The 25,019-nt window shown below is 38.2% G+C and overlaps 1 protein-coding gene and 1 non-coding gene across 4 annotated transcripts; one reads left to right on the forward strand and one right to left on the reverse strand.

Moving 5' to 3' along the window:
- Positions 1-627: 627 nt before the first annotated feature.
- LOC126372530 (protein lifeguard 1-like) lies at positions 628-24,986 on the reverse strand. Of its 3 annotated transcripts, XM_050018339.1 has the most exons (9): positions 24,848-24,986; positions 23,470-23,483; positions 23,295-23,340; positions 12,271-12,458; positions 7,982-8,083; positions 7,393-7,502; positions 6,161-6,320; positions 3,255-3,384; positions 628-2,009 (listed from the first exon to the last, which is right to left on the reverse strand). In XM_050018339.1, exons 3-9 carry the CDS (start codon positions 23,323-23,325, stop codon positions 1,777-1,779), a joined length of 954 nt encoding a protein of 317 aa, XP_049874296.1. In that variant the 5' UTR covers positions 23,326-23,340; positions 23,470-23,483; positions 24,848-24,986; the 3' UTR covers positions 628-1,776. The 3 variants fall into 3 exon arrangements, with proteins under 3 accessions (XP_049874296.1, XP_049874298.1, XP_049874297.1); XM_050018341.1 differs by lacking the exon at positions 23,295-23,340 and having other exon boundaries at positions 23,394-23,483; XM_050018340.1 differs by lacking the exons at positions 23,295-23,340; positions 23,470-23,483; positions 24,848-24,986 and adding an exon at positions 15,469-15,538.
- Positions 20,367-20,438, forward strand: Trnav-gac (transfer RNA valine (anticodon GAC)). Its single transcript has one exon. It is a non-coding gene; the product is annotated as a tRNA-Val (tRNA).
- Positions 24,987-25,019: the final 33 nt, after the last annotated feature.

Genomic DNA, 25,019 nt, shown 5'->3' on the forward strand with positions numbered 1-25,019 from the left:
CGAATTACTGACTAATGTATTTAATCACTATTCTTTGTCACATATATAAAAATCATTAAAACTCTTTCACTAAAATTTCAAATTTCCTTGCAAAATATAAAAACATTAGTCGTGGGCAATTTATTTTTTACAAAATGGCAACGAAGGGCGGGATGACGTCAGCTGGGCTAACCTTGAAATGCTGGCTGTCACTTTGAGCATACCAGCGGGCTTAGCACCGTAAGTTCGCGACTCTTCCTCGCCTCGACATACATCACCCGTCACTCACACACAGTACTGCTCCGAAAGAGACAGATGATCTCTGTCGCGGCGAGAAAGAGTCGCGTGCTTACGGTGCTAAGCCCGCTGGTTTTCTTATACCATGGTATTATTGACTACGCTGTGGTGAAACAGCCCCGTAACATTTTATCGACGACCTCGGACACAATATCAAATCAGTGGTTTCTTTTTTAAATAGAACTTTTAAATACTGCTCGACATTTGAATAGATTATCCATCGTTCTATACTGCAATGGTGCTGATTCGTGCAACCACCAACTTAATTTGACAGGACTGCTAACTCTTTCTTGCACTTTTAAGAGAAGTTACTTGTAAGTGAAGAACAGCACTAGTTTAAGAGTTGTTAAACTAAAATGAGGTTATAATTGGCACCATTGCACCATCGCTGCCAACATTAAAGTTTATAAAAATACTTCGGATTGCACGGCGTGAGATGATGTGCGTCTTTTTCAATTCATATTCATACAATTTATGTACTTTTTAAAGCTAAAAAAATTAGGGTGTGCGCAAACCTTTCGCACCGTACATTCGCGATATCTGTATACACCTTTATTCGAGTACTCCCGAGCTAAGTTTTAGAAACTAGTTTCTTCTGTCGAATAAGATACATTTTATAATTAATACTATATTTCGGTAAATCGGCAAATTTTCGGGAATGTTCCATGAAATTAACCTCGTAAGGCCGAGATTTCCAGACACAATAGTAAAACAATGGGGTTTGGATTTTAAAGGGACATTCGGTCTTACGACTTTAAAGTAGTTATTTTAGGAGGTTAAGGCAAACTTAAAACCACCGCATGAAAGTAGGAAAAAAATAGTCGTTAAGAAATAAATAGTCGAGAAAGAACACTCACTTAAAAAGCCCCAGAATAACAACTACACAATATAATATAGCATCACGCTAATATCCCCGAAGGGATAGGCAGAGGTATATAGTAAATACATCCATTTCTCCCAGCTATGTTTAAATCTCATGAAATAGGGGCCGAGTCTTATTGCAATAGGGCACAAATTCTAAATAAACTGAAATTAAAAAAAAAAAGCTAACATATCGCGATTCGTCCGGTATCGATTAAATGGAGTTATAAAATTGATCGAAAGAATAGAATCGATTATTTGCTCAGAAATATGCGATTCTAGAAGCCTCCAATTCCATATTTAAAAACAATAAGTTTTCAGCCATCAAATGTAACCCCAGTCTACTATTATTCTCAGTGATTCTCAAACCTTTACTTTTAATTATAGACGGCGATACGGCTCACCACCTATCACGTTGGTCTAAGAGAAAGCTTGGTGAGGCGTGGGTACTTAGTTCATCTTGCGATATAATGTATGTACCTCTAACTACCCCTTTGGGATATAGTCGTGAGCTTATGTTATGTTATTCTCAAACTCGCACGGGGGTCCCGACCAAACCTTAAAATACGGACGCATTTAGCAAGTAGAAAAAAAAAACCATCAGACATTCCTTTCGCGACCGTCGCTCTAATTTCTATCCTAATCTCTCGAAGCCCCGATGATGGTCAAAATGTAGATGAAGATGTTGATAATGTCCAGGTATAAGTTCAGGGCAGCAAAGATGTATTCTTCGGGTGAAATGCTGTACTTGTGTTTGCCTCCCATCATCAGCTGCGTGTCGTAGATCAGGTAGAAGGAGAATAGGAGTGCGCCGAGTGACGCGTATACCAGAGTCACCACGTTGTTTTTCGGAATGAAGATCGCGATTATACCTGAAATTAAAGGAGTTTAAAAATAAAAAAGATGAAGATTTTTATTGGTGCCAATTCCTGTAAACACCATCTAATTTTATTTTTCAACGGATAAGAAAATGACGAATCATGCTGAATCATGCTACACCGATAAGAGCGTGACTCTTAAATTAGTGATGAAGAAAATGACAGGAATAACTTAAAATAAAATTTGATGGCGTCTGCAGGAATTAGTACCAGTAACTTAAAACTAAATTATTTTTATAAACTTCAACCTCCTAAGGCCGAGATTTCCAGACACAATAGTTAAACAATGGGATTTGAATTTTAAAAGAACATTCGGTCTTACAACTTTAAACATTTTTCAAGTTGTAAGGGGGTTAAAAGCAGTGAGGTTAGATCTCTGGCCTTCGCATCTGGGGGCGTATTGATAGGCCCTTTGTCAGCTATGCTATCGTGATGCTGATTGATTGGTAACCAACCCCGTCAACCCTGGTGTCAGAGTTGAACCGCCAAAGGCTCCTGACATGGCTCATGTAACTACTACTAACTTGCATCAGTAAGTAGTAACCGGGAACAACGGCTTGACGTGCCTTCCGAAGCACGGATCATCTTACTTTCGGACAATCAGGTGATCAGCCTGTAATGTCCTATCTAAACTAGGGATAACAAAGTGATTTTCGTGATATCCCCACCGGGATTTGATCCCGGGACCTCCGGATCGTGAGCCGAACGCTCGAACCACTGGACCACGGAGGCCGTTAGATTGGTAATAGTGTCGCGCAATAATCGACTGAATATCGATTATTTTCTAAGCCCTTAAATAATCTAAATATCGATATGCCTATCGATAGTATCATGTTGAAAATTCTACAATTATATCGACTAATAATAAAAAATAATAACCAACAATAATAATCATGATCATGATATTATAATGACCTAATTTCGTTTACAAATGTTGCACCGGCGACAGCGGCGTGGTCGACGATTTCCCCCAATCAGAGCTTATCGCTATCGACTCACTAGGGTCGATTAATTCTTTCAAAGATTCTTCCTCTCAGACGACGCCCTGAGCCGAGGTTCGCGCCCAACAGGCCTGTTGTCTTAAATTTTGTACCGGGAGAGAGCTTCAGCGCACCCATTTGTCTGGCCAAGTAGTTAATTGTAGATTTGCCATCTGTGGCAAATCTACAAAAAGTGACGTCAAAAAAAGCCTTTCCAACCTCTTTCTATTCCGCGAAATAATAACACAAGTGTACTTACCAAATAAGAGGAGTACAACGGTGCAAACAAGTAGTACCCCGCCCATCACTGTGAAGTCCCATTTGGTCTGTAGAGCGAACAGTGTCAGTGCGAGGCACACAGCCGCTGTTATACCCACTGCCATCATCACCTGCAAATATAATAATAAAAAATTAAATAAATAATAAAAATGTTAATTTGTTTAACACACAATTTTTACATTTTCGTGATTGCGGCCCTATTTTAAGCATACGTAGTCGGTCCCAAAGTTCTGTCATATATGAAAATAGTGATAAAATAAAAAGTACCAATAAGTTTATAAAAAATTATATATCAATTTAAAGTATATTTATTAAGAAATGAAAATAACTTAAAATTATTCGAAATGACCTCCCTTGTTTTTAATAACTTCCCTCAAACGCCGCGGCCAGTCATCTATCGCAGCACGCACCATATTCATGTCTATTTCAGCGACGGCTTTAATTATGGCTGACTTCAGGCTCGCCAAATTTTTGTGGGGTTTAGCCCAGACCTTGTTCTCTAAGACCTGCCAAATTTTATAATCCAGAGGATTAAGGTCCGGACTGGAGGAAGGCCAATCTTCGTGTCTAATAAAGTCAATTTTTTGATGGTCGAACCAGGCTTGAGTAGTTTTGGCTTTGTGTGCAGGCGCAGAATCCTGCTGGAACACGAAATGATGTCCTGAAAATAGCGTGTTGGGCAGATCTTTGACAAGCCGATTCAAAACCGTCTCTTGGTACACTTTTGCACTGGTTTTGACACCTTTTTCGCAGAAATGAACCTCCGTTGGCCCATAGTAAGAGACACCTAACCAGACCATCACTGAAGATGGATGATGCCCATGTTGAACCCGCGGAACTTTTTTTCCTGCTTCTTCAGAGTTCTCTGCGTACACTCTATCGTTTTGCTTATTGTACTTTTCTTCTATATAAAAAATTTTTTCGTCTGTAAAAAGTATGTCACGGTGTCGGTTTCTCGCGTACCGTTTTAATAACAACCGGGATCTTTTGAGTCTAATTGCTTTCAGGCGGGCATTAAGTAAGTGTCCACTCTTTTTCTTGTATGCTCGCAACTTAAGGTCTTCGTTTAAAACCTTTTTGACTGTTTTTCTACTGACCCCCATCTGCAAAGCCATCAGTTTCTGTTTTCGGACAAGATTTCTTCGTATGCGCGCCTTTATCGCTTTGATCACTGCTGGTGTTCTTGCGGAGCGAGGCCGGCCAGTTCTTTTCTTGTCCTCAACACTTGAGACTTCATTATACCTATTTATGGTACGATACACAAACCTAAGTGTTATTTTCAAATTTTTGAGCAACTTGAAAATGGTACTCGGCGAGTGCCCACAGCGATGCAACGCTAAAATTGCGATTCGGTTTTCTTTCAAGGTCCACTCCATCGTAATAAATCACGGCAAATGATCATTTTTTGTTTTAAAATAATTGTCAAACATTCAAAAATGGAACGCCATAAAATTTTTCTAAAAGCATGTTCGAAATTTTAAAATAATGTGCCTGTGACAGAACTTTGGGATCGACTACGTACAATGGTGCCAATTCCTGTAAACACCATCTAATTTTATTTTAAGTTATACCCGTCATTTTCTTATCCGCCAAAAAGGAAAGGGACAGATGATTGTCAAAAAGTTAATTTTAAAATGAATGAATAACCCGTGCGAATAAAATAGGCATCTCGCTGGTATACAATGCGTTTGACGTGCTATCTACTTAATTCTGTCGGATTATTGGCCGATGTAAATTTTTTAAGACGGTTGTTTTAGATTTCTGCTTAAAATTGACGTGTATTCCATAAATTTTATGCCTGTCGATTACCCGTCCCTTTCTTTTTCAACGGATAAGAAAATGACAGCTATAACTTAAAAATAAAATTAGATGGCGTCTGCAGGAATTAGCACCAATGCCTGTATTAAGACTCCACTCTTCTTTAACAACAGATACCATTCAATTGGTATCTCCAACATTCCAAGCACGTAAGTTTTATTATTGAAAATTAACTGAATTACTGACTAATGTATTTAATTACTATTATTTGTCACATATACAAAAATCATTAAAACTGTACGTAAATCTTTTACTAAAAGTACAAAATTTCCTTGCCAAGTAAATTAAAAACATTGGACGGGGGTAATTTATTTTTCTCGAAATGGCCTTGCAGGGTCGGATGACGTCAGCTGGGCTAACCTTGAAATGCTAACTGCCAGTTTTGAGTATACCAGCGGGCTTAGCACCGTAAGCGTGCGACTCTTTCTCGCCTCGACATACGTCACCCGTCACTCACACACAGTACTGCTCAGAAAGAGACAGACGATCTCTGTCGCGGCGAGAAAGGGTCGCATGCTTACATTGCTAAGCCCGCTGGTTTTCTTATACCATGCTATTATTGTTTGTCTACGCTGAGATGAAACAGATCCGTAACATTTTATCGATGACCACGGACACAATATCAAATCAGCAGTTTCTTTTTTAGAGCATTTAAATACTGCTCGACATTTGAATAGATTTTCCATCGTTCTATACTTCAATGGTGCTGATTCGTGCAACCACCAACTTAATTTGACAGGACTGAAACTAGCTCTTTCTTGCACTTAGAGAAGTTACTTGTAAGTGATGGACAACACTAGTTAAAAGTTTTTAACTAAAATTAGGTTACAATTGGCACCATTGCACCATCGCTGCCAACATTAAAGTTTATAAAAATACTGCGGATTGCACGGCGTGAGATGATTTGCGTCTTTCTCAATTCATATTTATATTCTCAATCCATATTCATATTTATTATATTTATATATTTTTTTTTTATTATCCATATTTCTTTACCATTCTCTACTCTACGCACCAGGCAGAGCACATCAACATCTGTGTGCGATAGATGGATTACATTATACTCACAGCGCTAACATCATACATGCTGGTGGTGACCCCGAGCAGGAAGCTCTCAGCCACTGTAAATATCCCGAGGAATATGAAGTTGGTTGGCGACGTGCGGCGAACGTTCTCGCAACACGCCATCGATATCAGACACACGAAGACTATCGCGAACGCTATCCAGCTGGAATACAAAAAGATATTTCATCTTTTTTGGGGTTATGTAAAAAAAAATCAAAATAAAAAATGTAGAAAATAAATTTAAAGCTCATGTGAAGCTTACTTTATGTAAAAAAGCTTATTATAAGATTAATGACTACCTAAATGATAAAAATGTCTGGTATTAAATGTGTTCCTTTAGTTATTAAATAACTTGTAATGTATATATATCCTCATTGGTTTTTAAAAGATGTGTTGCTGTTGCAGTTTCTTGACATTTCTTCTCCTCAGCCATAACACCTTGCGAAATGACGTAAATTCAAAAATGTTACATTGACCTTCAACAAGTTTATCCATGATAATTACGTTGAATAAATGATTCTGATTTCTATTACACTCCTCTCGTGTGGGTTGAGAGGTGGATTACCAACCTCATCAACCCGAACAAAACGATGAAATCCGATTCATGTTGTGACCTTGTACCGTACAATACGAAATACATATTATTATTTATCTCCTTCCATCGTATGGATTGTGGAGGTGGATTACCAACCTCATCAACCCTGGTGTCAGGGTTACTATTGAGGCGCCATAGGCCCCTGACATGGCTCATGTAACGACTACTTACTTACATCAGTACTGTAAAGTTACTTATCTATACATGGGTGTTAGTGACATCGTAACGGATACTGAGGGGATGATTCAGACCATGATTCTGAGTTAATATCAAGTGAAATTTTCCGTCGCAAAATTCATGATATTTTTGGTTTATTTAAATTATTTTCAATTCTATACTTTTGCGATGGAAAACTCCACTTGATATTAACTCGGAATAATCAGCTCAATCATACCTCTCAGTATTCGTTACGATATCGCTTACACCCCAAGTAGATACAAGTAGGTATGGGTGTTAGTGACACCGTAACGAATACTGAGCGGGATGGCTCAGAGGTTCAGAGTTGATATCAAGTGGAATTTCCTGTCGGAAAATTCAGGAAAATTCTGGTGTTCTTTTTAATTATTTTTTGTTTCATACTTTTTATTCCTTATATAATTTGTAACGCTTGCATACATTTAAATTGCAAATTACTACTTACAAAATAGGCATCCCATGCGATCGCACCCACATTTTGGTGGGTTGGTGGAACAGAAACAGTGCTATGAAACTCATCGTTACCAGTAGTTGGAGCATCAGGATGGAGTATACCTGGAAAAATTGCGATTAAACACATCAGACCTCGCATCACGCCTGTATCTCTGGAGGGGTAGGCAGAGGTGTATAGTATAGAGGTGTTAATGACATTGTAACGAAAACTTTGAGGGATGATTTAGACCATGATTCTGAGTTGATATCAAGTGGAATTTTCCGTTATAAAAGTACAGAATTGAAAATATTTAAAAAACACAAAAAGTACATGAATTTTGTGACGGAAAATTCCACTTGATATTAACTCAGAATCATGGTCTGAATCATCCCCGTTCAGTATTCGTTACGGTGTCACTAACACCCTGAATACACTCTTCGCCAGCTTTGTTTAAGTCCAATGCCAGGGGGCGGCCTATTGCCATTATGCTTGTATCCACAAGTACAGGAAACGTCATCATTCAAATTCATAAAGTCCAATTCAGTGGTTTTAGTTTGTCTGACGGATAAATTATGAATTATGCTTTGAAGCTGCGACTCACCTTTCGGATGAAGGACTTTCTGATGGATTGCTCCGTGAAGTCGAAGCCTTTCACCTCCCCGTCCTCGCCCAGATCGCCCACCCCCGGGCCCGCATATCCCGGCTGAAACATTATACATAAAATATGCGTTGTTACTTATTAATCTACTGTTGACGACAGGTCGACATGGCAATCGGGGCATGAGGTGAGCCGCGGAGGCTGGGTCGCCCCGCACACCCACCCGCACAGTCCCCGCGGCGTTTTAGTCTTAGTGTCGCACGAGTCCGTATCGACCGCGTTTATCGATTATAACCTCGCTCACATAATTTATTGAATTAGAAATTAACATTAACACAAAAGAAAAACAATAGATTTAAAAGAAATCTAATCTAAATATTTATGGTCAATCAAAATTATAAATAAATAAATAAATTATAAACTATTGAAAACTAAGAATAATATTTTAGAAATAAAATTAACGTTAGATGATTCAGATGAATAAATATTAACTTAAATGAAAACGTGGTATTATTTTATTCACATTTTGTTACATACATAATAAAAATATATCGATATTGAAAACGTCACGTCACTAGAGAATTGCCATGTCGACCTGTCGTCTACTATACATATAATACGGTAAGCATTCTTAACGGCCTCTGTGGTCCAGTGGTTGAGCGTACATGATATTGCTCATGACTGTATACGTCCCACTGCTGGGCACAGGCCTCTCCCCAATCAACCGGCCGGGATCAACAGCTTAAAGTGCCTTACAAAGCACGGAACCATCAGGTGATTCAGCTTGCAATGTCCTAGCTGAACAAAGGAGAGTCTCACAAAGTGATTTCGACAATGTCCCCATCGGGAATCGAACTCGGACCTCCAGATCGTGAGCCTGGCGCTCTAACCACTACCATTGCTATGTGTGTGGCGTCTTTTAATAATACACACGCACATAAACAGCCTTTACATACCGCTGCTGGGTACAGGCCTCCCATCAATCAATCCGAGGGGGTATGGAGCATACTCCACCACGCTGCTCCAGTGGGTGTTTTAATAAATGAATCTTATTCTTAAATAGTCCGGCAAACATTGCGCAGCGCCTTAAAGGCGATCCACACCAAACACCGGCTATTTATGGAGTAATGTGAACCTACTCTTCCGCTTTCAAAGTGCATTGCGCCTTATGTAGTTCTCGAGAAACATTTAGCTTTATTAACCATCCAGCAATTCTGTAAGGGAGCTGGGGAATAACCAAGCACTATCATACATAATAAACTACATTTAAAAATACATTTTTCTAAGTTTTTCTTCTCTACCATCTTTAGGGTATAAATATAACAATTATGATGTTGCAGTTAAACGCTGCGCAGAGTATACTATACAAATGTAACCAAAACAATATTTTTGTTTACTCAAATAGTATGGGGAACTGTCAACATTTAAGAACACTCAACTGTAGCGACACCTAATGGGAGAAGCAGGCAGTTTTTTTGTCGCATGTTCCTTAATTTTTTTCTGGTCGATTATCCGTCTCTTTCTTGTTCGATGCATAAGAAAAAGACAGGTATAATGCTGCTCTGCTAATTTCAAGTGTAATTTGAGATATGTCCTTGGCTTGAGCTCCTTAGCCTCAATACATCCACTGTTGTAAGTTCCCATACGTTTATTCAACAATTCACATAGTGTTTGAAATAAAGTTGAGAACTAAACATACCGCTCGCCACATCTGGCCAATATATCCAAACATACTTTTGTACGAAACCTTACTAGTAATATTAAATAAATAATTATGTTGTTTACAAACAAGAAATTGACACGCATTTTCCCCTTTAGATCGTGGCTTACTAGATTAACCGTTGACTTGGAACAAACTTAAGGGTGTAGGTTAGTACCCTAGTCTAGACTAGGAACTAGTTTCTATCCGTTACCTAGATGGCATACGTGTAGCGGATTCAGTGTAAAACGTAAATAAAGTAGGATAGGCATTTTTTTTTATATTTTTTAATCTTTTACTTAATCTTTATTATTTTTATTCTTGGTTTTCTGTTATCATTGTGTATACTTTTAGTTGTTGTTGTAGTGCCCTTACAGGGTTCCTGTTTGTACTTTCCTCTACTTTTAAGACCTCTGTAAAAACATCAGGAATGCAATAATTATCTTAACGTAAATCGTAAATAATTTTTTACAAAACTTTTTTTACATGTAGTTTCTAAAGTTAATTTTAAATAGGAAGTTATCAATAGCTTCAGACCCAGAGTAAACCTGAAGAAAATGGAAGAAGGAAGGGGTTTGTAATATTTTTTTATTGTTTGTAGGTTATCTAGACTTTCAAGTAGTGGCAAAGAGGTGTAGAGCTAATTTAGCTTGGTTTACCTCTGTTAAAAAACATATTTCGATCACCGAATGGTGTGGCTACACTTACGCCATATATTGTCGCCGAAAATTAAATACCAAGGGTCCCGACACCCTTAATCTATTTTATTTTGACAGCTCCAAAACTAGTGCCGTCCTTCACTTACGACATGTGAAAGAAAAGGACAGAGCTAACATTAGACCTTACACACTGAAAATTAAGTGTATGTGAAGAATTGAGGAGCTCGATGGCGCAGCGGTAAACGCGCTCGGTCTGCGATTGTTGAAGTTCAGTAACTTTCGCAAAGGCCGGTCATAAGATGGGTGACCACCAAAAAAGTTTTCATCTCGAGCTCATCCGTGCTTCGGAAGGCACGTTAAGTCGTTGGTCCCGGCTGCATTAGCAGTCGTTAATAACCATCAATCCGCACTGGGCCCGCGTGATGGTTTAAGGCCCGATCTCCCTATCTATCCACAGGGAAAGCTCGTGCCCCAGCAGTGGGGACGTTAATGGGCTGATGATGATGAAGAATTGGCAGCATTATCGGTCTGGAAATGTCGCCCCCTGTGGTGTAATGGCCACCTACGACTAAACCGGTGTTCCGGACTTGATTTCCGGTAGGGTCAATTACCCTCCTCTCCGGTTGATTGAGGTGAGGCCTGTGCCCAGCAGTGGGACGTATATAGGCTATTTATGTTATGTGGGGTCAATTAAGGAAGCGAAATATTCTAGGTAAGGTGTGTCCCTACAGTATACAGTTTCACATAAGAGCTCGGAAAAGAACTCCGCTAGCCCGCAGTAGACCAGCGTGGAGGAGTATGCTCCATAGTCACTCCGGTTGATTGAGGGGAGACCTGTGCCCAGAAATCAGCTGTATACAAGGTGTTAGTGACATCGTAACGAATATGGAGGGGGATGATTCAGCTCATTATTCTGAGTTAACATCAAGAGGAATTTCCTGTCGGAAAATTCATGGAAATTTTAGTGTCTTTTTAAATTATTTTCAGTTTCATATTTTTGCGAAATTCTATTAGATATCATGGTCTGAATCATAATATGTAGAAGTTTTCGTTACGATGTCACTAACACCCTGTATAGGCTGTCTAGGTTATCTATTTGAAAAAATGTACAACTAAAATAACGTATCTTATACTAGACTTAATAAAGACATAAGTTTAAATATTAAAGACATAAATAAATAATCGATGAAATCCAATTAATTGTGACCTTGTACCATACAATACGAACCTACGCTAATGACATCATACGGCGAATTATGTCGACAAATTGCGGTAAAACCTATTATTATTTATCTTCTTCCATCGTATGGGTTGTGAGGTAGATTACTAACCTCATCAACCCTGGTGTCAGGGTTACTATTGAGCCGCCTGACATGGCTCAAGTAACGACTACTAACTTATGATCGTCTTACTTTCGGACAATCAGGATGATCACCCTGTAACGACCTAACCAAATTAGGGATTACAAAGTTTTTATTGTAATATGTCCCCATCGGGATTCGAACCCGGGGCCTCTGGATCTCGAGGCCAACGCTCAACAACATACCACAGAGGCCGTTATATTAATTAACCGTAGATATATATTTGAGTTTTATCACTTAGCTATTTATAAAAGTCATCATTTCCCTAGCATTATCCTATTTTTCACAGAGTCCGGTTACCTAACCTGAAGATTTGACAGGCCCAGTTTTTTCCACAAGCGACTGCCAGTCTAACCTTACAATACTGGTTAGATCACATACCTCCGATAATGCATTTCTTTTCACGGAAATTTGGGATTACTCACGATGTTTTCCTTTACCGTAGAGCACGTGATAATCATTTATGATCCAAACATGAATTCGAAAACAAATTCGACAATCATTGGTTTAGGCCTGCGACTTAACCATTTATAAAAGTGCTAGCGGTAAAACTAATTAGTATCTCACCCTTACCTCGCCATATCCTGCGCCGTACGCTGGTTGTTGGAACCCAGGTTGCGTAGGCGGTGGGTAACCACCTTGAGGGTACCCACCTGGGGGGTAAGCACCCGGTGGTGGTGGGTACCCCCCCTGTTGAGGGTACCCACCAGGGTACCCCCCTTGCGGGTATCCACCCTGCTGTGGGTAGCCGCCTTGTTGATCTGTGTTTAAAAATTGGTATTTAAAATGTGTATTATAGATTTGGGAAGATAAGCGAAATAAATTGCTAAAGTAGGGCCAGTTTAGATTAAGATTTGTAATAAACGGGAGCCAGTAAAGTAAACCTTATAACTATGAAGTTAAGGAAACTTCAAATATGAGCAATTAATTAGCCACACATTCTTTTCGCTGATTATTTTTAATTATTAAATGGAACTCCCATATTATAAATGAAAAAATATACAATTTTCTTTTTATTTATTTATTAATAAATATATTTTCTGATGTTATTAGGCACGCTAAGCCGTTGGTCCCGGGCTACTAGGCCAAAACCTCCACCAACCCGCAGTGGAGCAGCGTGGTGGAGTATGCTCCATACCCCCTCCAGTTGATTGAGGGGAGGCCTGAGCCCAGCAATGGGACGTATATAGGCTGTTTATGTTATATATGTTTTTATGTTATGATTTTTTTATAGTTGTCGCCAGTACCATTAAATTACATGCAAAATAGTAAGGACACCAAAAGCATCAGAAACGGGTCACAAACAACATAAAAATGACGAATATAATTCCAGAAAAGTGGGATTATTTACAACGATCTTAGCAGATAAAAAACTGTAAAAAAATAATGGTGCAGGTGCCTGCAAACATCTCCTGATTTTAAGTTATATTTGTCTTTTACAAGCAGGGCACGTTAAGCCGTTGGTCCCGGCTATTAGCCGTAAAAACACCTCCACCAACCCGCATTGGAGCAGCGTGGTGGAGTATGCTCCATACCCTCTCCGGTTAATGGGAGTGGGACGTATATAAGCTGTTTATGTTATGTTATGTTGTCTTTTACATATCCCTCGAAAAGGAAAGGGATGCGTAAACATTTAAGGAACACATGCGAATTTTAGGCAGAAACATTAAAACAGTGGTTTAGAGCCCGAGCCGAGGTTTGAACCCGTGACACTACAATGTGAGTCATGCGTTATCCGAACTGGACTATCACGGATTTCTTTTTAAATACCCAGTGGTACTGATTCCAGTACACACCGTCTAATTCTATTTCAAGTTATACCTGTCATTTTCTTATCCGCCGAAAAGGAAAGGGACCTTAAACAGGGTGCATATCGAGATGCCTTTTTAATTCGCCCGGGTTATTCATTGATTCACTCATTCATTTTAAAATTAACATCTGTCAATTATGTCCCTTTCCTTTTCGGCGGATAAGAAAATGACAGGTATAACTTAAAATTAAATCAGGATGTGTCTGCAGGAATCGAGGGCATTGGTAAAAGTACTAATTTTGTGCAGTCTGTGGCGTTCAGGTGCTTGTGAAATATGTTGAATCGACCGTGTTATTGTACTGTTAAAACTTTTTAGTGAATAAAGGTGAACTAAGATGGGTGTTTTAGTTTGTCCTATGGTGTACATTTAAATAAATAAAATATTTTATAATTAAGTGCTTCGTTGCGTGTGTCCAACTATGTACAGTCATGACCAATATCATGTACCAACTTTAAAACGCTGTCGTACTAACATATTTGACATTGACATTTAGTGAGACAGTTCAATTTGTCACAAAAGTGAATATGACATGGTAAGTTACCTATACACGGTTTAGTGACATGGTAACGAATACTGAGGGGGATGATTCAGACCATGAGTCTGAGTTGATATCAATTGTAATCTTTTGTCAGAAAAGTCATAAAAAATATATTTTTTTAAAAATCATTTTCAATTGCATACTTTTGCGACGGAAAATTCCACTTGATATCAACTCAGAATCATCATATCATCACGGATCATCTTTCTTTCGGACAATCAGGTGATCAGTCTGTAATGTCCTAACCAAACTAGGGATCACAAAATATTTTTTGTGGTATGTCCCCACCGCGTTTCGGACCCGGGACCTCCGGATCGCGAGCCCAACGCTCAACCACTGGACCACGGAGGCCGGTCATATACGGCATACGGCACATACGGGTGTAGTATTACACTAAAAGGCGAGTTCTGTACATAATACTTACGCATGAAAATGTAGATTGGTATTAAAAAAAGGGATTTCCCCTTTATAACTTTCTTTACTTTCGGCATAGTGTTAGTGACATCGTAACGAATTCTGAGGGGGACGATTAGACCATGATTCTGAGTTGATATCAAGTGGAATTTCCTCTCGGAAAATTCATGAAAGAGACAAAAAGTAGCCTATATCACTCTACATCCCTTCAACTACTTCCACTTAAAAAATCACGTCCATTCGTCGTTTCATTTTGCCGTGAAAGGCGGACAAACAAACAGACAGACACACATACACTTTCCCATTTATAATATTAGTATGGAAGTATGGGTAGGCATTTTTTTGTATAATTTGTATACATGGACAAAATACTTCTCCTAATTATCATCTGGGACACAATAATTTACACCTTATTGCGAATAGCCCGTGGCAGCCCATAGACCGCAGGTGATCACATCACATTTTAAATGAAACGATGACTCCAAAATATTTTTTTGTCTTTTTAAGAATGTCTATACTGAGTTTAAACTCACGCCCGTGATTCCTACCGGGTTAGATACGAGACACAAATTGAAGAAAATAACTTGCATGCCACACTGGATATAAGATTAATTAGAATCACTGTACACCTACTACTAGTTTTTAAATCGTGCTTCAAGTCATGCAAGTCCCGGGTTCGAATCCCGGTGGGGACATATACACAAAAATCACTTTATAATCCCTAGTTTGGTTACGACATTGCAGGCGGACTCGCGAGTTGGTCCCGTAAAAAAGCACTTCAACCCGCAGTGGAGCAGCGTCGTGGAGTATGCTCCATACCCCCTCCGGTTGACAGACGGGAGGCCTGTGCCCAGCAGTGGTACGTATATAGGCTGTTTATGTATTTTTTTTACCATACGTATAAAACAATTAACACATTTTTTTTAAATTCCAGCATAAATAAACACACGATAACCTCATTTAAACACGATAAACAATTATAATCACTGCATAACAAAACACACACACCTTTGTCAGAAGACATTGCGCCCTGCACTCTGCGCGGTAGTCAGACATCGAATGATTTGCACGGAGGGAATACTCATTTTAAAACTGAACGCCGGTTGTTTTATGATTAGGCATGTTAATTTTCGCAGTGGGGAACGAGATGTACGACCTTTGTAACCTTTGTTGGAAAGAGAAGGAAGGTGGTGCCTGATGACGTGCGTACGAGTGTTTGGTGCAAAATTTAGATGAACTTAGTTTGCCGAGAATTAAAAACTCGGCATGTCATGGGAGCGAACTACAGAGACTGCAAAAGATCTGTTATTCGAGCCCCACATCCAAGCTGGGAAGAGGTTGGAGGTGGGTATAGAAGAAAAAGGTTAAGTTTGTGTATATCAGAATGGACACTATTCTTTAGACATGATAATCTTTATTTTTTTTTAAAGAATCCTCTTGTGTGCTATTTATACTGACAGTATTTCGATCGAACGTTTTTCTTAATGTATTTTAGACCACGACGACGATGGAGGGACGAGCTGGACGCCTTCCGGCACACCTGGCGGAACTATGCGCAAGACAGGGAGAGTTGGAAAGAGAAGAGGGAGGCCTTTGCCCAGCAGTGGGACATTGATTAGGCTACAGAAAAAAAATATATATATATATATAGTGCCAAACTACGTATGTGCTTAAATCGTCATTTTGCTTGATACCTATTTCAAGCAAAATGACGATTTTGTTTTGAAATTTTCATGACATAATTATTGATCGAACACTATTCATTTCTCCCTAAAAAAGTAGCACGGAGAATGCTACACCGACGTGGCTCTTTAATTAGTGATATGATGAGGTTTTGTTTAGTCAACATTCTCCGGAGGATACATTTGTCATTAATCTCAGGTGTCAAAACCTACGAGGCTAAAATAAATTTGCTTATCAGACCAGACTAACCCACGATCAAGATGTATTAAGCGCCCGCAGCTGTTATTTCACAGATATAAGGTGCAAAATCGATGAATTTGTGTTATGATATAGTACCTAGATGCTCGAAGAATGCTAATTAAGATTAGTACTGGCCGTGTGAAGGTATTCGTATGTCATTGGCGCTGCAATCTTTTCAGAAGTCATCTCAACCGCCATTATGAAAATTCATTCTTTTTGAAACGTCTGCTAGGAATATGAAACATTTATGTTTTAGATTAAGCTACACGTTACTTATGTTTTTGTTATTTTATTTCAAGTTCAGTTTCACATTCATAAGGACAGCGAAAGAGTTAAATATGCAGAGCGAAGTCTGAGAGCAGTAACAATATCTTGCGTGCTCACATTGGCGGGCGCCGTCAAAATATGTTGTCTATAATACCTTCCAGTCAAAGTCACCCAGTCAAAAAGAATAGGTAAGTACAGTTTACGAGAATACTATTATGTGACGTCAGAATGTGTCAACAAGTTTCACAAGTCTATGACGTAGTTTGGTGTGTCATAGCTTTCATGAGAATACAAAGTTGGAATGTTTTGCGGTAAAAAAGATTACAATAAAAAGTAAACAAGAAGTGCATGTGTGACGCAATTTTATCATTCGACAGCCAAGCAAAATTGAATCCAATGAGCGACCATCCAGGCTAGTTGTGATAATTACCTAATTTCTCATTGCTCGGGTACATAATTTTTGTCCGGCCAAGTAGTTAATGCCATCTGCGGCAAATCTACAATAAGTCACGCCAAAAAAAATGTACTAATAAACCGACCATTTCATTATGTTTATGAACGCGACAATACAGCACTAGATTTTCATGGGTTCGGCGATAATCGTGGAATAGAAGAAAGATGTTGGAAGGGCCAAAGGGACGCGGCATGCCCTAGTAGTGGTTTCCCTCTTGCCTTCCGCCCAAGAAGACTATACAGTCAAAAGTGTATCTTATCATTATTAGTATCTCTTCCAAGCCGGGTTTGAGACGCTAGTAGTACAGTCATGAGCAATATAATGTACCCACTTTAGGACCATGTCACATTGACTTTTTTGACAAATTGAACTGTAAGTCTCACCTCATATGTTAGTGCTCTATCGCACTAACATATGGCACAAAGTGGGTACATTATATTGCTACAGTTCAATTTGTCAAAAAAGCTAATGTGACGTGGTACCAAAGTGTATACATTATTAATGCTCGTGACCGTACATGACGTACCATTCTATCACCACACACACCGTAAACAGTAGCTGTTACACAAGTATGATATATCTACTAGTTATTCATAACAGTTGTTTATTTACTAGCCGCGTGACTCATCGGTGACTGAGTACCAGACCTCGCGGCGTCTGTGTGTTACATCAGCTGAGGGAAATCAATAACTGGCAATAGTAACGTCATTAACACGGCGATTCCTAAAGTGGCAAAGTTTTCGTAGCTTTTTTTTAAACATTGTTCCCATGTCAATATAGCTAGTTGGGGGTGGAAGGCCTAGGAGTATATACCGCGAGTTCCGTAAGGCCTATCGTCCATAAGAATTGTTCATCAAGTTAGGACACAATTCCTCAGTCGGATTTTACGAAATGCCCGGGGAGACAAGCAACTGAATTGTCTTTCATTCACTCCTAGTCCAATATTGAAGCAACTTTGTTCAATTTAATGTTTGAATCGTGTATACTGTTTGCTTTTGGAACATAGACCTAGTACAAATAGACAATCAATCTCTATAAAAGTGTCCGCAGCGGATCTTGTCACTAGCGACGGCGTGTAACGACTAACGACACTGTACAACCGATATTTTATATAGATAATTTGAGAAAACGAACTTATACTATCTACATAACTTAATGTATATGTTAACGGAAATGTATATAATCCGTCATTGTATACAAATCCTAGGAAATGTATGTAATACCTAAAATCACACGGCAATGTGTGAAATAAATTATAGGTATACTTACACATTTCATAGGAAATCTATACATTTCCTAAATAGCAATCGGAAATGTAAAAAAACATTTAAGATATTGGTGTGTACGCGGGGACGAATTTATAATTACTTAATTATCAGACTGATTACTTGCAAAATGAAAAATTGATTTTATAAGAATAAATATAAGTTGATTTTGTGATACGTTAAAAGTTAATAGATAGTTGATTTTAGAAGTTTTAATTAGTAAGATAATATAAACATATTATTATTATTTTACGGTATGACTGTTACCCGATTGTCTCAATAAGTGCTATAATAAAAAAAATATATATTATTAACAACGTGTTTTATTACAGAAAGCATTTACTTTATACATTTCCTAAATATGTAGTATCGGAATTGTACACATTTTCTAGGATTTGTATACAATTCCTTGATTTCATACATTTCCTGTAACATATAGGTATTTACAATACGGTCCGAATGCTTTTTTGGAAAATAACTCCTTAGCGAAAGTGAGTTTATTTGTTTATAGGATGTGAGTGTTTAAGAGTTACGAATTTAATGTAGTGGGAAAGCCAAAAGTGCAAGTGTGAAAGATCTGCATCGTATTGATAAGGGGAGGTAAACCTAGCTCAGACGCTGGTGGGGAGCGGAGAGTTGCTCTATCCGTACGTATTCCTTATTCTATAGTTTAAGTCCCTTGTAGGGCGCCAGCCTATCGCCATTACATAAATAACATAAACTGCCTATATACGTCCCACTGCTGGGCACAGGCCTCCCCTCAATCAACCGGAGGGGGAACGGAGCATACTCCACCACGCTGCTCCAATGCGGGTTGGTGGAGGTGTTTTTACGGCTAATAGCCGGGACCAACGATTTAACGTGCCCTCCGAAGCACGGAATCATCTTACTTTTTCGAACAATCAGGTGATTCAAGCCTGAAAAGTCCTTACCAAACAAAGGACAGTCTCACAAAGTGATTTCGACAATGTCCCCATCGGGAATCGAACCCGGACCTCCAGATCGTGAGCCTAACGCTCTAACCACTAGACCACGGAGGCTGTTCGCCATTAACCGGGCACAAATCCTGGAAACCACGTGATATCAACTATCTATGATCCAAACATGAATTAAAACTCAAAGTTGAATTTAGTGGTTTAGTGGTTTACAGCCCGAGCCGGGGTTCGAATCCATGTCACTACGATGTAAGTCACGCGTTTTGCAAATAGGGCTATCACGTCGGATGACAGCTGTAACTTAAAATAAAATTATATTATACAGCTATGACATCGTAACGAAAACTGTCAATGTGACAGTTCTTATATAAAAACAGAGACTACCCACCGAGCATTCTCTTCGAAGAATCTATCTTACACAAAACCGTTTATTTACGTTTATAAACAGTTTTCTTCGGAAGTTTGACATTGGCAGAATCATCGTTCGGTAACGATGCAGCCATAAACAACAAGAAGTGAAGTGAAGTGATTTGAGAATGATCTTGAGAACAGTCTCATCTGAGATTAGGTTAATAATACCACCCTAAAGGTGCTCTTATTTGATTTTTTTTTAATATCATAAGTCTACGTTTTCTAGCAAAACAGTGCTGTGTTTTCCGTGAAAACCGACGGTTGTGCTTCTGACTACCCCATTTGGAATATAGTCGTGAAATTACGTTATGTTGGATCTAGGAATACGTGAGTTTCGTATCCACAACAGCATTTAATGAGATTACAACCGCTTATAAACCCATCTAGGTAAACTAGGTAAGGTGACTTGGGTAATGCGCTCAATTACTATTTCCTTGACTGTTTTATTTAGAACCATTATTCCTTTTACATGGGAATTAACACAGCTGGCGAGGAGTGGGTATTTATACTATACAGCTCTGCCTACCTCTTTGGGTAAATAGGCGTGATACTATTCCAGGGTCACATACAGGGTGACACCGAAAAATCTAAAGCAATATTGGGTAAATTTCGATATAGGTCACCATAAGAAATCGCTGTTTGTTTATAGCGGTCTCTGTGGTCCAGTGGTTGAGCGTTGGGCTGACGATCCGGAGGTCCCGGGTTCGAATCCCGGTGGGGACATATGACAAAAATCACTTTGTGATCCCTAGTTTGGTTAGGACATTACAGGCTGATCACCTGATTGTCCGAAAGTAAGATGATCCGTGCTTCGGAAGGCACGTTAAGCCGTTTGTCTCGGTTACTACTTACTGATGGAAGTGAGTAATCGTTACATGAGCCATGTCAGGGGCCTTTGGCGGCTCAATAATTACTCTGATACCAGGGTTGCTGAGGTTGATAATCCACCTTACAACCCACACGATAGAAGAAGAAGCGATATTGCAATCGACTGTAATTCTTTCATCTTATTGTGTGCTACGTGTAATAACGAGTTATTGATTGATTGACACAATGCAATGAAAAATGTAAATAGTTATTTAACTGGCCAACTATTTAATATGTTAAAGTATTAAAAAGCAATTTGGTTTGTTAGCGTCACTGACGTAGTACTCGTATAAACAAATCGAGCCCGTCTTGAAGATCTTGTCGCCAAACGCCAGATCTGAAAAAGTCGACCCAAGCCACTACACTTATTACTCAAGCGGGACTCTCTACTGTGCTTTTTGCAACAGGACTTTCAAAACCAAATTTGGTTTTGCTAGTCACGCTCGCGCCCATGCCAGAGCCCAGGCTAACACAAGCTAAGGGTGTCGCCGTCGACGGATACGTCTGGGAGAATCTCCATCGTCATCATCATCTTAACAAAATATCATCATTATCATAAACATTTTTATTGCTTTGGTTTTCCCGAAGGGCAAGGCCAAGGGAACTGTGCCCATACAGCCATGTCTTATGTATTTTTTTTTCTTGATGATTAATGAAATGAAAGGTGATGCCGATGAATGATGAAACCTAAGCCCCTTCTCTCGGAGCAGACTCCTACTCCGAACCCCAAACGAATTAACTCAAAGGTCGACATAAACTTTCGAGTTATGAAGAGGCTCGTTGGCTCGAAGCGAAAATAGATAGACACACTTTGTTTATTGAATATTCCGATATAATAACACTGTCGCGAATGTTTTCCAACTAACTTAATACGATCATTAACCACAAAACACCACTTCGTATTAATTATTTAGATTATTCAATGAAGAAAGCAACTGTCCCGTTCCCGTTCCCGCCAAAAAATCTTATCATAAACAAATAGATTTCGCAAAGGAGTCTTTCTAAAAAAAGTTCGTTCCCTAAATTAACACGTTATATGGCTGTTCAAATAAAGTGCAATTTCGGTTGTTTAGTGCCGTTACTTACCGTCTCTTGTGACAAGATGTGCCGCGGATATTTTTTACAGAGATTGGTCTATTTATGAGGTCAATGGTTGGTCTAACAGAATTACAGGAAACTTGGTGAGGCGTGGGTACCTAGTTCATCTTGCGATGGATGTCCCTCTGACTAGCTCGATTAGGAATAAAGGTAGTTGTTATTGATAAGTAATTTCTACACATTTTCGCGTTACTAAGGATAATGTACATAGCGGCATTTCCCTCAAACCATAGACTAAATTTTAATTTATTTAAATTAATAGAGAAACAAGGGAAAGTGAACAACGTTTTACATTACTTTGACATACCACAACATAAATAGCATAGCTTAAACTTACACAATGCTATGTATTGTTCGTTTTTAATAGGAAATCAATTAGAGATTTTAGCTGTAGGTATTATGTTATTTTAAATATTGACTGTACACAGAGAAGCAGTTTATACAGGAGCAGGACACGACATTTACCGCCTTGAGAATAAAAAATAAATCGAATCTAATTTAACCGAACTTTTCTTGGCTGTCAAATACTTCAACACAAGTTTACCACTTGATTATTTTTTATTGTTAAGGCGGTTAGACAGTGAGTAGACAGATTAGTGCTGGGTGCAGTGCTTGAATGATAAAAGACCCGTAATTGTCAATCTTGCCTTGACAACCTTCACAAAAAGAGACAAAAATATAGCTCTTCCTTTTTCTATGGAAGGTTGTTCAAGGGCTTGAGGGTTTTAATTACTATTGTACCTAATAGCTAGAGACAATAAACAATGAACAATAAATAACAATAATAATAATAATTCTTTAAACATTTTATAAAGTTAAAATATAAATAAGTTTCAGAGCCATAGCATGAAATAATAGTATTATATTATTCATTTATGCTATTAGGTATTGTTTTACCATATCCTAGTAACGCCCGGATTTCCAGACACAATAGTTAAACAATGGGATTTGGATTTTAAAAGGCATCTGGGCCTTACGACCATATACAGGGTGTTAGTGACATCGTAACGAAAACTTTGAGGGGTGGTTCAGGCCATGATTCTGAGTTGATATCAAGTAGAAATTTCCGTCGCAAAAGTATGGATTGGAAAATAATTAAAAAGAAAAGAAAAATTTTCATGAATTTTTTGACACGAAATTCCACTTGATATCAACTCAGAATCATGGTCTGAACCATCCCCCTCAGTATTCGTTACGGTGTCACTAACACCCATACCTACTTATATGGCTACCGTATGTACTTGTACGGGGTGTAAGTGTCATCGTAACGAATACTGAAAGGGATGATTCATCTGATTATTCTGAGTTGATATCAAGTAGAAATTTCCGTCGCAAAAGTATGGATTGGAAAATAATTAAAAAGAAAAGAAAAATTTTCATGAATTTTTGACACGAAATTCCACTTGATTTTAACTCAGAATCATGGTCTGAATCAACCCCCTCAGTATTCGTTACGATGTCACTAACACCCAGTACATATGAACTGGGTTATATTTTTTTATGTGTAGTGTATTGAGCAAGAAATCTTGGCATTGAGATTGTCATAGACTACAAAATAAGGTCTTTTATCATTCAAATTTTTGTATAACAACACTGAGAAAACAAAATAGAGACCTCCCGGATAAATTCCTGGGTTCTGCCACATGGTTCCAGTTATAGGCTGCAGGAAAAAGAATAACTATTAAAAAAGTTATGATAAAAAAGTATACATACACATTGTGTTGTAATTCGGCTGCTCTTTGGGGTTAAGCTTTTCGGTAGCCGTTTTTAATGATTTCTCTGGACTTACAAAGGGATTTTAGCCTGAAACAAAAAAGAAGTTTTAAACATTGACACTGACATTCAGGTAATTGTCATTTTATTCTTGATAGACTGAAAGATTCAGATCAGAACTATAGGCAAGCTGCTACTGTGTAGGTAAAACTGTATACTGAAATTTATTTTCTTATTCAATAATTTCTTATTCACTACACTAACTGTAGTGTAGTGAATCAATGAAATAAGCGTACTCAGAGCTGCCACTGGACAGCACCAGAAGTTGTTTTCCATTTAAGTGAAATACTTCAGAAAGCTTATAGTGTCTTAAAGTGCTTTATAGTCTGCACTTGAGTAATAAATATTATACGTACCTACAAAATAATATTATTTTCTTATTAAATTGAACACATCATTTACAGCAAGAGGTAAAATAGCAACTAAACTTTTTAATAAAAATAAGCTGGTATCGTAATGTTTTTATCAGTTTGTGGAATAAAACAATTGCAACTGGAATTTAAGCATTGTTTAAATAATCTGGGGGAAAAACATATTGTTGGTTTTCTAATCTGGTCCAGGAAAAGGTCTTAAAAACAGAAGCTCATTATTATGGTAAGACTAGGGAATGCAATCCTGATTCCGAGATCTCGTGTAATTTTTCAGGATTAATAAGCATAATAATAATAATATGACGAGATCCCATTCATTCCAGATTTCTAATTTGCGATCTCGAGTTAGGAGGCTTATGCAATAGGTATATTTGTAAATATTTTAGAGTGATTCAACTGCTTTTTCTTTAGTATGATTAGTCCCAATGCTGAGCAGAGCATTAAGAGGTCTTAAAAAGAATGGAAGCAAGCAACCAGTTTCTTTTTCATATTGGTTTTTTTTTTCAAGTAAGCATGACAACAATAATATAATGTAACTGAGTATTAAGGATAACTAAATAGGTACTTGGCAGTGTAATCGCATTGATAGGATATGAGTTAGCAGCGGAAATAACGAACTAACTTGAATTATTTATTTCCTCATATTTAAAATTTATTCGAATAAATTTTAGAATAAAATCTATGTACATACGAGACATGTACCATGTAAGTATTGATCGAAAGATGTTAGTACTCGTTTACTCATAATAACTATGATGCAATTTCCTAAGAGCTACTTGTTTTTGGACCGAGCTCGGAGTACGCTTATTTCATTGATTCAAAATAATACAACCGGATTCCTTAAATTAATACGTAGGTCAACATACAATAAAACATTGATAAATAGGCCTACAAAACCAGTCTGCAAAATTCGTAAATGGAATAAAATTGAACCTTGTAGAAAGTACTAGACGAATGGCGCAACAATTCATCGATCTGTTTACAAAATACGCATTTAAATTTCAAATTTAAAGCGTAACTTACCTTCTCTATGCACTGGCTTCAAATGGGAAGTGTGTACCGCAAATCAAAATAAACAGTTCCCGAAATAGCACGAAAATACCAATAATTTTTCACAGCAAAATTACAATAGTCGACCGACTTCACTTGAGTTTTTCTTCATAAATAAATTACTCAGTTTTCTATGTCACGATTT

The sequence above is a fragment of the Pectinophora gossypiella genome, chromosome 14, assembly GCF_024362695.1.
Source record: "Pectinophora gossypiella chromosome 14, ilPecGoss1.1, whole genome shotgun sequence".
In the NCBI taxonomy this organism is placed as follows: domain Eukaryota; kingdom Metazoa; phylum Arthropoda; class Insecta; order Lepidoptera; family Gelechiidae; genus Pectinophora; species Pectinophora gossypiella.

Coding starts and splice junctions, on each gene's coding strand:
- LOC126372530 (XM_050018339.1), bottom strand. CDS start 23,325: ATGTGGCAGAACCCAGGAATTTATCCGGGAG. Junction 12,459..23,294: donor CCCAGGAATTTATCCGGGAG/GTCTCTATTTTG, acceptor TTTTAAACACAG/ATCAACAAGGCGGCTACCCA. Junction 8,084..12,270: donor ACGGCGCAGGATATGGCGAG/GTAAGGGTGAGA, acceptor ATAATGTTTCAG/CCGGGATATGCGGGCCCGGG.